The 17,508-nt window shown below is 50.6% G+C and overlaps 1 protein-coding gene across 5 annotated transcripts in view; it reads left to right on the top strand.

Annotated features, from left to right (window-relative positions):
• Positions 1-17,508, top strand: part of FLI1 (Fli-1 proto-oncogene, ETS transcription factor) — a 133,439-nt gene that overhangs the window by 72,382 nt on the left and 43,549 nt on the right. For all 5 annotated transcript variants that reach the window (XM_043873374.1, XM_043873407.1, XM_043873390.1 and 2 more), the window contains exons 2-3: positions 4,671-4,882; positions 13,560-13,714. In XM_043873374.1, the coding sequence (XP_043729309.1) occupies positions 4,752-4,882; positions 13,560-13,714 (286 nt within the window). In that variant the 5' untranslated portion in view covers positions 4,671-4,751. The remainder of the gene's footprint in view (positions 1-4,670; positions 4,883-13,559; positions 13,715-17,508) is intronic.

Genomic DNA, 17,508 nt, shown 5'->3' with positions numbered 1-17,508 from the left:
GGGCAGGAGCTGCAGTGGAGAAGTCGTGAACGGGGACCATGGATGGTGGGCAACTGGGACGACACCTAGTGCTGGGACGACAGGCAGACAAGAACAGACTGGTGATGACTGATGTCAGCGATGCCCTGGGAGGGTCTGAGGCTGTGGTTGTTTACACCTGGCAAGAGAGCTGGATCTGGCAGGGGAATGAGCAGCGTGAATTGGGTGAGGGGGCGTATGCTGACAGAGGAAAGAGGCCGAAAGAGAAAAGCAGAGGGACTTGCCGGCAGGACTGGACAGAGGACCTGGAGTAAACCAGGGTCCTCTCCTCCCATGACGTGGCCCCTTGACTGGAGTTTTCTTTCACTGTGAACTAAAGGAAACTTCTATTCCGAAATGAGTTCAAACCAGTTTTGTACCGTTTACCACACTGCACTTGGTTCTACAGAGTATTCTTTCTCATCTACTTGAGAGGTCTCTTCATGGTCAGCCTCTGGAAACCCTGGCTTGGTGTAATCTGTCCTCCATTGCAGCCTCTTTGCTGTGAACCTTGGTTTTGCCATCTGCTTGGTCTGCTGACTTGACAACCCTGCTTCTCTGCTTCCTGACCTGCCCTCTGCAGGGATAATGATGCTAGGGGTCTTTCGCCCCTTACCAGAGCATCACTATCGCCGGTCCTGCCTCCCAAGCCTCTGTTATTCCTTCATTTTCTCCCCTAACCCAGAGGAAAGGAGATGGAAGAAATGCTTTAACTGGAAACTCCTAGATTTGTGCATGATCAAGCATGCATGTGAGCCACTCTCCATGGTCAAAGACAATGCCTGATTCTTTAGGTATAGTCTCTTTCTGTAGCAGAACTAGTGAATATTTACCACCTCTGTCACCAAAAGGGCATTTATAGTTTCTAGCTGGGAATGGGTCTTCGGAACCATTCCCCAGGAAGTTCATGGGCTCACACTCAGCCCTCTGCAAGATGACAATGCCACACTTTTCAACTTGGAACAACTATGTGCTTGGCTACCCGTACCCCTGGTTTGGGGTGTGCAGTCAGGGCGGATTCCCTCATTGAAAAGAACAATGGGTATAATAACCAACAGACAGATGGCTCCAAGAAACACAGCTCTCCTCTGAACATGGGACCAGGTATCTTTGCCGTGGAGAGTGGCTTACATGCATTCTTGATCATGCACAAATCTAGGAGTTTCCAATTAAAGCATTCCTTCCATCTCCTTTCCTCTGGATTAGGGGAGAAGATGAAGAAATAACAGAAGCCAGGAGGCCTGGGAGGCAGGACCAGGGATAGTGATGCTCTGGTGAGGGGCAGAAGACAACAAGCATCTATCCCTGCAGAGGGCAGGTCAGGAAGGACAGAAACAGGTTGTCAAGTCAGCAGACCAACCAGATGGCAAAACCAGGGCTCACAGCAAAGAGGTTGCAACAGGAGACAGCATGGCATAGGACACCTAGTGGAAATTGAAGGAACCCAGTCGATTTCAGGTCTGAGTCAAGGGACCCCCTTGTCCTTTCCACCCTCTGCCAGCAGCTCAGCTTTGAAACTGCCGTCTCTGGCCATGTCTATGCTCTGCAAAGCCTCCTGTGCGGGAGCAGACTTCCTGGACTGTGTTCGAGTAATTCTTCCCTGATCCCAGCCAGAAACAGCCACAGAAGAGCCTTTCCCTTTGAAGTATGGCTATCCTCCTGCTGAGCTTGAGAAGGCCCTCGGAGAAAGTTAGCTGGTAGAGTGGATTGTAATTTTATAGGTCTGGGGGCAAAGGTGTCATAGGGCTACCACAGCAAAATGCCACCGACAGGGTTCATGCAACAGAAATGTATTTTTTTTTCTCACAGTTCTGGAAGCTGAAAGTCCCAAGTTGGGGTGCTGGCAGGTTATGAAGTCTCTCTCCTTGGCTTGCAGATGGCTGCCTTCTTGCTGTTTCTCCATTTGGTGGTCCTGCTGTGCCTACCACCCCTGGGGTCCCTCTGTGTGTCCAGATACTCTCTTCTTCTTTTTTTTTCTTTATTTTCATAGGAAAAATTTTTATTTTAAAAAATTCTTTTTTCAAACTTTAAACTTTTTGTTTTGGGGTATGGCCGATTAACAATGTTATAGTTTTAGGTGAACAGTGAAGGGACTCAGCCATACATATACATGTATCCATTCTCCTCCAAATTCCCCTCCCATCTAGGTTGCTGTATAACATTGAGCAGAGTTCCATGTGCTATACAGTAGGTCGTTGTTCACTATCCATTTTGAATTTAGCAGTGTGTATGTGACGTTCCCAAACTCCCTAACTGTTTTTCCCTAACTCCCTTCCACCTGTTTTCTAAGTCTGCGAGTCTCTTTCTGCAAGTCTCTTTCTGATACAAAGTTCATTTGTATCATTTCTTTTTAGATTCCACATATAAGGGATGTCATATGATATTTCTCCTTCTCTGTCTGATATTTCACCCCATATGACACACTCTAGGTCCTTCCATGTTGCTGCAAATGACATTATTTTATTCTTTTTCATGGCTGAGTAATATTCCATTGTATATATGGAGCACATCTTCTTATCCATTCCTCTGTCAATGGACAGTAGGTTGTTTCCATGTCTTGCTATTGTAAACAGTGTTGCAGTGAACACCTGGGTGCATGTATCCTTTTGGATCATGTTTTTCTCCAGATACATGCCCAGGAGTAGGATTGCATCACGTTTACTCTCATGGTAGCTCTATTTTCAGTTTTTTAAGGAACCTCCATACTGTTCTCTGTAATGACTGTACCAGTTTACATTCCAAGCCATATTGAATTAGGACCCACCCAAAGGGCCTTGTTTCAACTCAGTCATCTCTTTAAACATCTTATCTCCAAACACAGGTTCTTTGGAAATGGGGTTAGGGTTTCAACATGTGAATTTTAAGGTAACATTTCAGACCTTGCCAGGTAGCCTAAGGGAATCTTTACTTGAAGCTGATAACCATCAAAGGTAACTTTATTGGGTGTTACTATGTATCAGCGACTGTTCTGGGCATTTCTCCTGTAATTTACATCTCATCTCCACTTTTACAGATTGTGTAATTATCAGTTCAGTTCAGTTCAGTCGCTCAGTCATGTCCGACTCTTTGCAACCCCATGAATCGCAGCACGCCAGGCCTCCCTGTCCATCACCAACTCCCAGAGTTTACTCAAACTCATGCCCATCGAGTTAGTGATGCCATCCAGCCATCTCATCCTCTGTCGTCCCCTTCTCCTCCTGCCCCCAATCCATTGGAAAAGAGTCTTTTCCAATGAGTCAGCTCTTCGCATGAGGTGGCCAAAGTACTGGAGTTTCAGCTTCAGCATCAGTCCTTCCAATGAAAACCCAGGACTGATCTCCTTTAGGATGGACTGGTTGGGACTCCTTGCAGTCCAAGGGACTCTCAAGAGTCTTCTCCAACACCACAGTTCAAAAGCATCAATTTTTCGGTGCTCAGCTTTCTTTGTAGTCCAACTCTCACATCCATACATGACCACTGGAAAAACCATAGCCTTGGCTAGATGGACCTTTGTTGGCAAAGTAATGTCTCTGCTTTTCAATATGCTATCTAGGTTGGTCATAGCTTTCCTTCCAAGGAGTAAGCGTCTTTTAATATCATGGCTGCAGTCACCATCTGGTGTCAATTATAATTAATCCTAGATTATAGATTGTGACCTCCTTTTCTGAAATGCAGTCAGCTTAATTTGGTGGAACTGTATGACCTAGTGACCACCACACCCCAGGCCATGACCTGGTCCCTGTGATCTGCTGTGACCAGGATGAATGGGATAGTCTCATTACCCTTCTCTGCTTGGTAGATGTCTGGAAAGTACGACGCTGCCTTTCTCCATTTGTCATCTCCCCCTGTCCCAGCAGGTGATGGGACAGCACACGTGAGAAGTTCAGCCTTGACCCCCACTCCCTCACATCCACAGAGCAGAGACTCCACCCTCTTTCTTGGGTGGGCAGAATCATCCCACTTAAGACTGGAAACTGTTATCTCAAGGAATCAGGCAGGAAAGGATGATGGCCACTCTGTGCCAGGGAGGCAGGCAGTCCCCTACCCGGATTTCTGATAAGTAAGAAGCTCAGCACATCCTGGAGCGTCTCTGAGCAAACAGGCTAGACACCTGTACCAAGGTCTTCTCATCTAATCACCCATCACCTCTGAAAAAGCTATTCTTATGCCTGTTTACAGAGAAGGAAACCGAAATGAGAGGGGCCCCACCCTTCCCCCGTGTGACCTTGAGCCACATACTTAACCTCTCTGGGTGGGTCTCACTGGCCTCACCTATAAGAGCAATGCTCCCTCTCATATGCCCTGTAGCTTGGCAGCTTCCTGGCCAGTAAGGGGCATTTCCATCTATCTGTTTCAGGCACCACCCTAACATCACATGTGTGTACTGTGTAACCATTCTTCTTGGCCTCAGCCTCTCCACCCTCCTTTCTGGGGGTCCCAGCCTATAGAACCAACAGAGGCATACACTCCTAGGGGTCCCCATCCCCATTCCATGGCCCAGACTCCCTCCTCACCCAGGGTCACCTGCAAAGAACACATCAAGCTTGCATAACTGTGAGCCAGACAGCACCTCCGGTAGCCCTGGGCCAGCCCGCCAGTCCCCAGGGAGGGTAGTGAAGAGTGACGCCGACTAAAGAGTGACCTGGGGCTCTGTGTCCTTCTCTGTCCTCCAGGAGGCTCTGTCGGTGGTGAGCGACGACCAGTCCCTCTTCGACTCTGCATACGGAGCAGCGGCCCACCTCCCCAAGGCCGACATGACCGCCTCCGGGAGCCCCGACTACGGCCAACCCCACAAGATCAACCCCCTCCCCCCGCAGCAGGAGTGGATGAACCAGCCCGTGAGGGTCAACGTCAAGCGCGAGTACGACCACATGAATGGGTCCAGGTAAGCCCCCTGGGCCCGTGCTGCCGGGATGGGGCCGGGGGAGGCTGGAGGCCTGGGGCTGAGTCAGAGATCTGGCGAGACGTGTGTCTGCAGCAGACGGAGCTCTGGTGCTGGGCCGGGCGACCGAGCCAGGCTTTAGTGAGCTGGGGTGAAAGGGCTACTTGGGGTGGGGCAGCACAGAGCCAGGAAGCCCTCTGGTTCTCTGGGCCCCAAAGCAGCTCTCATGCCCACGAAACTAACAGGCACTTTTGTAACACCTGCTTTATGTCAGACCCAGGCACAGCCCCTCTTGGGGATAATTCAGTAATAAGATACTCTTCTGTTTCTTGTTGAAGATATTTGACCTCTCTGGGTGGGTCTCATCAGAGCAAAGATCAGCAAACCATCCTTTGATTTAAAGTCTAGGATGATGACAAAGATGAACAAATCCGAGGGCTCCCTGTGTGAGGGAGGGCACACTTGGAAAGTGGGTTGGGAGTCGGTGCTGCCCAGGGCCGGTAAGACTTTGCTCGTAGAGATGGACAGGAGAGGACCGCAGAGAGGGACAGCACACCCGGGGGCCGGGCGGCCCAGGCTGGAGTCCTGGGTCTGCCTGTGGACCAGTCACTGCTCCCTCTGAGGACCAGCTGCCTCCTTTCTGCACGGCTCGAGCATCACTTCCCCATAGGCTTGTTACGAGGGTCGACCCTGATACTGTAGAAGTGTCCCAGGGCAGGGCCCAGGAAGTGACCCATCCCAGGACCCAGAAAGTGCTGGGCTATCCTGAGGGTGACTGTCACGAGTGAAGTTTGACAGTCAAGAAAATGACTTCACAGAACGTCAGGCACGCTCAGGGAGATAAAAACAGAGACCAAGAGAGCCCTGATTGGCTGGCTAAGAAAACAGGGCATTTATTCCACATGCAGCCGATTTGACATGACATTTGAACATCATCAGACCTGTGACTGAACACTTGAAAGCTGGGCATCATTGTATACAGAGAGTGGGGAAGGGGGCTGGGGAGAGTCAGAAAGATAAGAAGTTAGTGAAATAGTCCAGGTAGAAAATTACAAAATTCTGAACTAGAGTCATGGCACTGACTGTGGAAATGAAAAGGGGAAGACACATGAGGGACATATCAAGGGGATAATTAACAGGACTCAGGTTGATAAATATTGCACTGGGGGCAGGGGGGGAAGGGGTTTGTGTGAGGAAAGAATCGAAGACTAGCAAAGGTTGGGTGTTTTCCAAAGATGGTGCCGGTGGCATCCCCAGGGGTGGGAGGAGGAAAAGCTTTGAGAAGGGATGTCAGCACCCCTGTGAGATGCATCAGGAGCCATCAGTAAGTAGGACATCAGATAAAAATGTCTATGAGGCACTGGAAACAGAAGATCAGATACTACTGGGGATGCAGTTGGAATTTAGACTTGGGCATCATCACTAAAGAGTTCTACCTGTGCTGGCAGATGAGGTCATGGAGCAGACAAGACTAGAGAAAGCAGAAGGGGTGCTCGTGTGGTGGGCAGCCCCCCAGAAGGTCCTGGTCTCAGACCTGCCTGTGAATACACCTGGCTCCATCACACTCCAACCCCACTAACCAACACCAACCACTGGGATCCCAGCCACCTTGCTGGCATAGAGGATTTCAGGGAGGCTTAGGGGTCCTGAGCCAGGAGCCCTTCTGGTGAGTCCCTCCACAGAGATGATGAGGATACTGACTGACTCTCTGTGGAGGGAAGTCAAGAGTTTGTCAATCTTTCCACAACGCCATTTGCTCTCCATCTGCCTCTCATGAGGTCCATGTTGTATTTACATCTTGACCTAGAGAGGCCTGGCATGCTGCAGACCATGTGGTTGCAGAGTCAGACACAACTTAGCGACTGAACAACTAGAGAGACACATTGGACTTTGAGGGGGTAAATGACTTGCCTAAGGATTCAAAGGTGCAGTGAATTCTTTTCAAAGGTGCAGAGCTGGCCCTGCACCCCAGCTCTCTGATCCTGACCCCGTGGCCACTCTTTCCATCCCCTCCCCACCTACCTGCACCCACCCCACACGTGGACAGCATTCAGCAAGGCCTGCCACACGGGCCTGACCACAGCGCTCCCAGTGCTTGCTTACAATCCAGACTCACCCTTGAACAAGCTGGAGCCTGAATCCAACCCTCGCTCACCTCCACTGCCCACCCATCAAAGCCAGCAGCACCTCTCCTTCTAGGCCACCTGGGAGCCTCCTCCTTCTTCCCCTTCCTCCTCTTGTCTTTCTGACGTCTCCTCATCAGACAGCAGCCTGAGTCTTCTTTTCAAAACATTTACCTTTCTTGCTCAAAATCCTTTAATGGCTTATGCTGCAGGGAAGCCTCAAGCACTGCAATACACGAATCCTGGGCAGAGGAGGTCCCCCCAGAGAAATCAGTTTTCAGAACCCCCTCAGCAGCTCCACCGAGGCTCCTCCCATCACACCAGACGCCAGCTGGAGGGGAGCTGCATGAAGACCCCGGAGACCAGACGTGGTATCTACCTGGCTCTGGTTTCACAAAGCAGCCCCTGCTTTTGATCTGCCGGTCTTGACTAGGGCCAGGAGCTGGTGACAGCGTAGGTTCAGAAACTGATGTCTCTTCGCCCCTCCTGGGAAACCAAGACGATGCAGTGGACTCTTGAGAAGCAGGCAGGCTAGGTCTAGACATCACCAGCACCTCATAAACATCTCCTAAGTGCTCACATGGACGCTGAAGTGGTGGGCAGCAGGGAGCCAGGGTTTTCAGGAAAAATGTCTTTGCTTAGGATGGAACCCGGTCGGATCCCATTCTTGGATCACGCAACAAAGAAGCGGCATGATGAAGCAGATGCCGCCCTATTTAAATCTCTCACCTGCCACGCTGTGCTTCTGTCCTCTCAGTACCACTGATGATGTGCTTTTAATGCAGAAGATAATTCCTAACTTCAGGTGAAAAAAACCAGAGTGTAAAACTTGGGATTTCTTGGCTCACACGCTATGCTCTCCGAGGCAGTAGCCACTGCTCACATTGATTGCTTTGGAGCACTTGAAATATGACCTATCCAAAATGGGCATGTGCTTGATGTGTATGTTAATGCACTGGCTTTAGGAGACTTAGTGTAGAAAAAAATTGAAATACGTCATTATTTTTTTTATATTGATGATGTTGAAATGATCTTCAGGCTGTATTGAATTAATATATTTCAATATATCATTAAAATTAATTTTACTTTTTTATTTTAAAAATGTGGCTACTAGAAAATGTTACATTATATATGTGGCCCCTTCGACTGGATAGGGCTGGGCTAGAGTGTTTTGGACCAACTCAGGGCTTCCCTGATGGCTCAAACTGTAAAGAAGCTGCCTGAAATGCAGGAGACCCTGGTTCCATCCTTGGATCAGGAAGATCCCCTGGAAGAGGGCATGGCAACCCACTCCAGTATTCTTGCCTGGATAATTCCATGGACTGAGGAGCCTGGTGGGCTATAGTCCATGGGGTCACAAAGAGTTGGACATGACTGAGCCACTAACACATTTGTGGTACTTTGTTACGGCTGCCCTAGCGGATCAACAAAGTACCCAAAGATGTATTTCTCTCTTCTTTTCATGATTCACAGTGAATTCTCCCCACATTCTCCGATAACTTGAAATTCTGAGTTACTTGATGCTTATCAGAGACCCTACAGGTATTCATGTCTCTAGAGGAGGTATTCTGTGTGCCTAAAGCTACAAGGTCCTTCTTGCTTCTGATGCTGCCAGTAAGTCATCCAGGCCAGGGCACAGGGGCCGGTGGAGAGACCGAGATCTGAGGAGCTCACAGAAATTCGAGCTTGCCCACGTTGGGGCAGGTTCGCTCCCTTTCTCCCTACCTTCCGCTTGTGGTTGAATCTGTTACCATGAATTGTTCTTCAAACGGTGTGACCCATAGGCTCTGTGCTGGATGTAGACTTTAGCAAGATGATCCAAGCTGTGGTCTGCAACTAACTCTCAGCTGCATCCTGTCTCAACCACGGGTTTGGGGGAAAACATCCCATGAAGGAAAAAAAAATATATCAACTTACGGAGGGGAATGGCAAAGACTTGCTTGCCAGAGTTGCTGGACCAGAGTTCACTGTTAGTCTGCCCTGACGCTGCCTAGGCTGGCCAGCAGGATCCAATGCCCTTATTAGACACCTACAGACTTAACTCCCACACACAGGAGGGCCAGCCTTACACACCCTTTCACTTCTGCTTCTGACGGCACATTCCTGTGCTAAAGTGCCTCCTAACACTCTGAACCTTGCAATGAGAAGCATGTCAGGCAGAAAGCTGAGAGGGAGGGGTATTCAGGGTTCTGGAGAAGCTGTGAGCATCTACTAAGTATAGGTTAGAGTGAGAGCTTTACTATGGGTGATTTCTTTTCTTGAAGTTTGCTTTTGCATCTCCTTTTCAAAAGCAAAAATGTCACATACACACATCTCTCCATGGCTCCTACAGAAATCCTGAAGACAACACAGATTGGTGTGATTTCTGCAGTATACACATGATGTAGAAGGCACGCCAGATATTGCTAATGCTCCAATAGCCCTGGGGACCTCCTGTTGGCTGTGTGGACATTGGGTATCCATCACTGTAAGCCTGGGCTGCAGACCTGTGGGTCTGGATCCCATACTCTGAGTAAAGTTGCTCTCAGTTGAACCAAAAGGTAGGGAAGATGTTCACATATTTGAATGGGATTATCTTCAGGTAATTGGGCTTCCCTGGTGGCTCAGTGATAAAGAGTCCACCTACCAATGCAGGAGCCACAGGAGACGCAGGTTCAATCCCTGGGTGAGGAAGATCCCCTGGGAGAGGAAACAGGAGCCCACTCTTGTATTCTTGCCTGGAGAATCCCATGGACAGAAGAACCTGGCAAACTATGGTCTATGGGGTCACAAAGAATCGGATACAACTTAGTGACTGAACAACAACAATCTTCAGACAAGGTCTTTGAAATCTCCTGTTATCCAAATGCTCAAGATTTCTCATTGTGTTTTAAATCATTTGACAGTCTGCGAGGCACTTTTGGAAACCAGCAGCCGACTTTTTAAAGCAATGGTTCCTGAACACAGAAATAAAACCAGAGGAGTAAAGATCTTATGTCCTTTGGTGAAAATAAAGGACAAGGCTGCAGGGCCCACATGGCCTTTGCTGTGGCCTCCAGTGTGTGGCTTTCTGAGCCACGGCTGAGCAGGACATGCTCTGAGTTACACTTTCAGAGCCACCACCTCCTCCGGGCAGCCCCTGGCTCTCCTGTCACCTGTACCAGTGCTGTCAGCTGCCTGCAGACCCCAGCCCCATGCTAGCTGTAAGCGCAGGTCTCAATACAAGTCAGCGGCAGAGTGGCCAGGCTGAATGGCAAAGCCTCCCCGCTCCATGCGTGCCCCCCTTGTTTTCTTCAGTCCTCTCCACAGGCGCCAGCTGCCTCATTTAAGAGCAGCCTTTATGCTGTGCTTCACCTGTACTCCCGGCTCCTTCCAGTAGCTGGCTGGGCCCTTGGGAGGCCTGTGCTGTCTGCCAAGGCACAGAGTTCTGCAACCCCAGCGTGGAAGGGAACACGGCAGGTGGATGGGGAAGGCTGGGCTCTCCTTCCTTCTCTCCCAGGAGTCAGAGGAGGGCCGGCCTGCACAAGGCGGAGGTCCAGGGTGGGGGACAGGACGTCTCCCTTAGGGTACCCCTTTGCAGAGTCTGGGATCAAAGACAGAGTCTTGTTCCAGAGGACAAGCACCCAGGCAGGTGGGCGGCAAGCAAGCAGATCACCTTGCCCTGCCGGGGAGCGGGTGCAGCTGAGAACACGGGAGTGGGAGGAGAGAGAGGAGGGCACAGAAGCATGGGAGCTTCTGTGGGACCGGAAACGAAGAGGTCCCCACCATTGGACGACCCCAGTGGTCACCCCAGCTGGAAGGCCCCAGGCTTGACCCTGTTCAGACGTCCTCCCCAGGCCCCCCTCAGGCCCCACCCAGCAGGTGCCTTTCTCACCAAGGTGCTCAGACTCCTTACCAGGAGAGGTACCAGGCAGCTTTTACTAAACGATTCCTTTATTCAAATTTTTATTTTTCTCTCCTCCTGGTACCAGTGACTAGCCCTGCCCCGGGGCACCAATGGCATAAGGGGCCATTTCATTGCGATGCTTTCTGAGGTCCGACTTCTCACCTCTGAGTGGCCAGAGTTGTGTTCTGGGCTCAGAAATCCCCAGAGGCCCAGCTGATGGTGGAAAAGAATGTTCACAGCTCATCTATTTCTCCGATGTTCCCAAAGCGAGATGCAGCCCACGGAGGGCAAGTCCCCTTCCGCCACGCCTGCCCACCGCCCACCGCCCCCAGACGCCGCCCCCTTGCAGAAAAGTGTTCTCGTCTGCTCCGCCGGGAAGCGTGTGCTCTGGCCGCCCCACCCTCGGCATGGCCTCTCCCAGCCGGTGAAAACGTTGCTCTCTTGGTTAAAGGCCAACTTAATCCGCCAAACTTCGGCTGCACTTGGGTTGTTTCACAATGGACAAGTATGCAGGGGAAGGCTGCCAGGCCGTGGTAGTGGTGTGTGTGTGTGTGCGGGTGCGGGGGTGTGCATGCGTGCATGCGCGTGTGCGCGCCTGCATGGGTGGTGTATGTGCCCGTGTGCGTGCCTGCACCGGTGGCGTCGGCGCCTGTGTGCGCATGCGCCCACTTGCGGTTTGCTTGGACTAGGGTCGGGGGGACCCGGCCAACTCCACCGGAGCTCAGCTCAGACGCTCAGACGCGGGACCGGGGTCTTTCCGGGACTGCTTCATCTCAGGCCAAGTCCTGCTCCAGCAGAAGCCAAAGGGCCAAACCCTGGTGCAAAGCCCCGAAGTGCTACTGCCGCCCCTCAGACTGCCATGGGGACATTAAACCTTCAACAATCTGGGGCTCCGACGGCTGGTTCTTGGTTCTCTGCCTGGAAAAACAGTAGGCGAATAGTAAAACCTTAAATTCTAACATGTGTAAGTTATACATCTTATTTTCATTTTCAGCCCATGTTCCCCTCTGTAAGACATCAGGAAAAAATTACCGTCTGACTTCTAATATCTCAGTGGAGCATTTATCTCCCAGCTATGATAAGTGATCTTCAATATTTTTTTCCTTTCAGATTAAGAAACAAATTCATTTAATTTTCTTTATTGAATGTGCTCTGGCCTCCCCCCTCCCCTGCCGTGTCCCCACAGGCTCCCTCCCCTCTCCTCTCGGGCTCAGCGACCATTGCTTGCCTGCCCTCCGCGTTGCTGCCTTTTCAGGATGGGCGGGCCCATCTGGCACAACCCTGCTCCTCGCCTGCTTCTTTAGGCTTCGGCATGGTCTGTTCCTGCCCACAGCAGAGAGAGGGAGGGCAGCGGCCAGACCTCTGGAAAGCCGTTCGAGGTTCTGCAGCCCAGAGTTGGCCGGCTGTAATCTGAACCTTATCTGAACTCCTGGGTCTGAGGGCCTGGTTTGGAGCTCTTGTGAAGACTGGCTGTCTCCCAGGTTGCCAGAACTGATGCTTCCTGCTCTGGACAACCAGGAGGGTGGGGTGGGAAAGCGGCAGCCTCTCCTTGGTCTCTAGTCATCTCCCTCGGCCCTGGCGCGAGGGGAGTGGCTGAGCAGAAGTGGCAGGGCAGGATAGCACAGCCCTAGGCACACCAGGAGAGTCTGTGGCCCGGGCTCTCGGTAGGTGGTGTGTTTTGCCAGCCTGCTGAGGCCCCAGGTGGCCACAAGGGAGATGTCAGCTCCATCTCCAGACACATAGATGCTCCTTGCTGAATTGAAGCCCTGTGCTCCCATGTTGCAAAATAGCAGGGGCTAGCCATGTACTTCTCTGGTTTTCTTAACCAGAGGAAAGAGCGGCTAACCTTTGTCATGTCTGACCTGGAGGGTGATGGGGAGATGCAAGTAGAACACTGTATGAGAAGCACATTGAAATGATATACATGCAGTAGTAATGAGTGATCCAGGACTCGGTGATTGTTCAACCCCTCTGGACGGCACTGTAGAGGATTGCTGTTGTTGTTTAGTCGCTAAAATGTGTCTGACTGTGCAACCCCATAGACTGTAGCCTGCCAGGCTCCTCTGTCCATGGAATTCTCCAGGCAAGAATACTGGAGAGGGTTGCCATTTCCTTCTCCAGGGGATCTTCCCAACCTAGAGATCGAACCTGAGTCTCCTGCACTGGCAGGCAGATTCTTTACTGCTGAGCCACCAGGAAAGCCCACTAGGACAGGATGCTTGAGGTGAAAAAAAAAGAAAGCCATGGCACCAATCCAGCCAAGGGAAGGGCACCTGCCAGGCTAACCATCCCACAGTGTGACAAGTCCGCGAGCCACGGCCGAAACAGGGTGCAATGGGAGTGGGGAGAGACTGTCTGGGAGCCAGTTCCAGTGCTTGCGCCTAGGGAGGGTAGGTCGCCTGGCAACAAGGCTAAAAGTGTCAGCTGCAGGCAGAGCCGAACTCAGAGGTCCAGACTCCAGTCTGAGGGCAGTGAGGCTGCCAGAAAGTGTTTAAGTACCGTAATTATAGGATTGGGCTGGGATTTGGAGAAAACTAGTGGCCGTGTGGATAGAAATAAGGCAGCGTCAGCAGCACCCCTGTCACCCTCGTTCCACCCGGTAGGGCTGGGCAGAGGCTGCACGGATGCGCCGGTGGCAAAGGCAACAGCGACACTGATGACTTCCTCTGGGCGTTGTCTCTTCTCGCTCCAGGGAGTCTCCGGTGGACTGCAGCGTCAGCAAATGCGGCAAGCTCGTGGGCGGAGGCGAGTCCAACACCATGAGCTACAACAGCTACATGGACGAGAAGAACGGCCCCCCTCCCCCCAACATGACCACCAACGAGAGGAGGGTCATCGTCCCCGCAGGTACTTTGGGAACCCTTTCACTGGATGCCACCCTCATCCCCAGTCTTCTGAGCTAGTCGTCCTGGGGGCGGGGACATCTACATCTTCACCTGGTACCCTGTTCTCTATGGAAACGCTTACCTGGGAAAGCTGCACCTCTTCCCTGCCCACCCTCCAAGACAGTTTCCCAGATGACCCTGATGCACAGATTTGGGCAGCCCTGCCCTCAACAGGTCACATCATACTTTCTACCCTCCGTGCCTGGTTCCACGGATGAGGCCTGCCGAGAGAGGAGAGGCAAGATCTTCTGAACCCAAAAGGAATCCTGGGAACACCCAGACATGCCCACCCTTGCCTTTAAGGACAAGAGTGGCTCGGAGGTCTGTCCTGTCCATCAGGCATGCACTTCCTGGCACCCGCAGGGTCCCACCTTTCCAGAATTACAGCCATCTCTTCCAGGTCCAAAATAGAAACAACTATATTTAACACAAAGAGTGAACATGTGTGTAGCACGCTTTGTCATTCTGTAAAAATAGGCTATTTTTCCTAGGTGTCGGTGCTGTTGGTCACAGAAAATAAAATCATTGTTCAGGCCTTCTGTGTGCTGGCTGGACACTGGCCTCAGCTGGCGAGCTCAGCTGCCTGCTTGAAAAAGGAGGAGAAACTACCCCGTGTAGAGTCCGTGCCAGGTAGAAGGAGCCAGAGTGTTCAAATTTGAGGCAGTCAATGACTTACCAAAATAAGTTTACCCGAAAGGCAAACCCCTTCCATTTGGGAAAGTGTAAATGCAGTTGTGAATGAGAGCCAAGGATTAGATGTCCCTTTAAGGTAATCCCGAGGAATTTGCGGGTCGGTCTAGAAGGTGTGGTTCTGTAACAGGCCGCTCCGTCCTCGGCCCTCTGTATTTCCTTTCCGTGGGAAGCCGTGTGTCACCATCTCCTAGGACTCCAGACACATGATTGTGCTCCAGGCCAGACTCCAGGTGGCAGGGGCAGGAGGGGTGGGGACAGGTGAGGCAGGGGAGGGGTGGGCTCTCAGGAACTTCTCTGTGCCCTGCAGGACTTGAAAACTGCTCATAAAGCATGTTTATTTCCTTCTTCCATAAACATGTGGCCTCCCAGAGGAAGAGGAAGAATAGCTCCATATACTGAGTGCCTCCTGGTGCCGGGCACTCTGCAAACAGCGTCATCCTTGTGATGTTACTTCTGTCTCTAACATCGAGAAAGAAGCATCTGTAGCTGATCTCCCGTCCCTCGGGACACCAGCTAGGCATGTTTAGCTCAGGTGCATCTGTGAGAGCCAAGAGAACTGTGCCTTCTCCCTTCTCATAGAAAGAAGGCAGAAATGAAACTGAGCTAAAACTGGCCTGGAGAGAAACTTCTGGACTCCCCACATTGGAACCAAGCCTCTACAAGCATTTGCTCACTTGGAACCAAACTCTACCCCCCCCTCCCGCACCCCCGCTTCTCTCAACAGTGGCCAACATGGGGAGGAAATCTTAAGGACAGAAGAGTTCGGGGGCCAGAGGTTGTCTCTGAACCAAATGTTGACAGCATCTCATTTCTGAAGTCACTTTGGGGAGAAGATAGGGGAAAGAAGGGGGGGGGGATGACCAGACTGGTTGACCCTTCAACTCTGAAGTGGTGTTGAAGTACTTTTGAAAAGATAATCAAGGTGGCAGTCTTAGGGGGCCAAGGTCACCAGAGCAGTAATAGTGAAAATAGCATAAATACCCATCAAAAAATGTTCCAAGCACTTTGTGTCATGGATCCGCTAGCCAGGGCTTCACTTCATTACTTTACTCCTGGCGGGATCTTGCAGCATTATCCTCACACGTTTTGGCTTACTCCTGGTCAGCCTCCTAGACATAAGAGAAAGTCTCACAAATCAAGGCCATAAAACATCGGTGGAACAACCCATTGGATTTATGGTGGGATTTGAAGACAAGCATAAACAAGGGCCCTAGTTCATCACCAGTTCCAAGTTCAGATGGGAAGAAACCAGGACTAAATCATCCAGGAAATACATTTGGAAGAGCTTAGCACGCTCCAGAGTGGAAGATTTATAATTCATTGTGCTGTAAAGGGAGAGAAATAATATTGTGATAGAGCCCAAAGCAAGGGCGGAAATAATAAAAATAAATAAAACCTACAGTGTAAAATTGAATTGGAGGCCTTGTATATTCAAAGTGAGGGATTAGGAGAAGCAGAGGAGAGCTGATGAAATAATATGTGACATAATCCAAGGTCCCCCAGGACATTTTTCTTTAGAATTCTGAAATGGTGCAAAATCATTTCCATTTACCAATGGTCCATGCCTAATTGTTCTTGGAGAGTAAAAGTGAAACAATGCAAGAAATTTATGTGAGAGACAGAGAAGGAAAGAGCTCCAGACTTGTACCATGAAGCCCTGAGTAGCTCTGCTTTTGGGAGTGATGGCAAAGCACCTCCTGAATGAAATAAGACAGGGTGGTGAAAGGGGAGAGGGGAGGAGACTTGGGGTGCAGGGACCCTCAGCTAAGTGCAGTCTTGGGAGGCTTTCAGTCGAACCCCAGCTCATACTGGGATTAAAGGTCAAATTGAGGACTTAATGTTTCAGGACTCCACTTTCCACCTGCAGAATGAAGATAACAGCCATTGAAAAATAGCATACCTGAAGCAGTGGGCACCTAGGAAGTGTTCAAAATCTGGACTGTTACAAGTTTCTGGGCACTGGGTGGTTAGTATGAACCTGCTTCTCGCCCCACGGCCCTTCCTAATCATTCAAACCTCCTCCCATTTTTACCAAGAGCCTTAACAGACCCTTAGAATGAGAAAGTGAGGTGGTGGAGAGGTAGCACAGATATTCCTACAAAATGAGCAGGCTAATAAAACAGGTTCAGTAGAAGCTAGGGGCTAGTAAGTCTCCTCCCCTCCTCCAGGAAACCTTCCATGATTGCAAATTCATAGTCACCCCTTCTGCCGACCAGTCCTCAAACTGCCACCACAAAAATCTGTTGCCTAATTCTGTGCTTTCCTGCCTGAGTTTTCATGGGCATGGGTCTTCCAAGAGGGCAAGACCCATGTAGCTTTCTTCTCTGATGAGCATGTTTAACTGTCAGACTCTGTAATAATTAGGTGCCAAGGAAAGAGCTGGTTATCAAATTGTGATATGTAATGATATAAGGGCTCCACCTACTGTGGAATCTGCTAGAACTCATCACAGCACTCAGAGTACACACGTTCCCCCCCGCCACACACACACACACCTGTTTAGGAAGGAGTCTGAGTGTCCCAAGTGGAGATCTAATTCCTTGAGTTCCTAGGACCTCAGCCCTTAGATTATTTATCCTCAAGAGTGAAAACATTTTCTCCCTCCAACACCATTTCCCGTCTTTGAGGATCCTAAAAATTCTGGCGGGATGATTTTAAAGAACTTTCAATACAACTGTCCCCAAAAGGAGAAAACCCAATTGGAGTTGAGCTGAAGACTTAACACCACTGGGTTTTCCACCTGCAGAGACGGAATTGCGGTCTAAGTGTCCATGCACGTCTTTTCTGCAGCCATAGGAGAGATTGCTGTTGCTCCATGAAATCACAGATGTTCTTAAGATATGGATGGTGGCCCTTTCCAGAGCCATTGGTCCCTGCTCTAGGCAACTGAGCTTATTTTCATTCTGATGCCATGATTTCTCAGGCAGAGGTTTCAGTTGCCCTCCAATGACTTGAAAGAGAACATCCTGTCTGGGTGCATAGTTTTGCGTCTAAGAACTTTTCAGAGTGCTAAGTGGTTCAGGCAGCACCAGATGCGATGGAGCCAGATGGATGTTCTGGGAG

The sequence above is a fragment of the Cervus elaphus genome, chromosome 2 (assembly GCF_910594005.1).
Source record: "Cervus elaphus chromosome 2, mCerEla1.1, whole genome shotgun sequence".
Lineage (NCBI taxonomy): Eukaryota > Metazoa > Chordata > Mammalia > Artiodactyla > Cervidae > Cervus > Cervus elaphus.
This window is presented reverse-complemented; position numbering and strand designations above follow the sequence as displayed.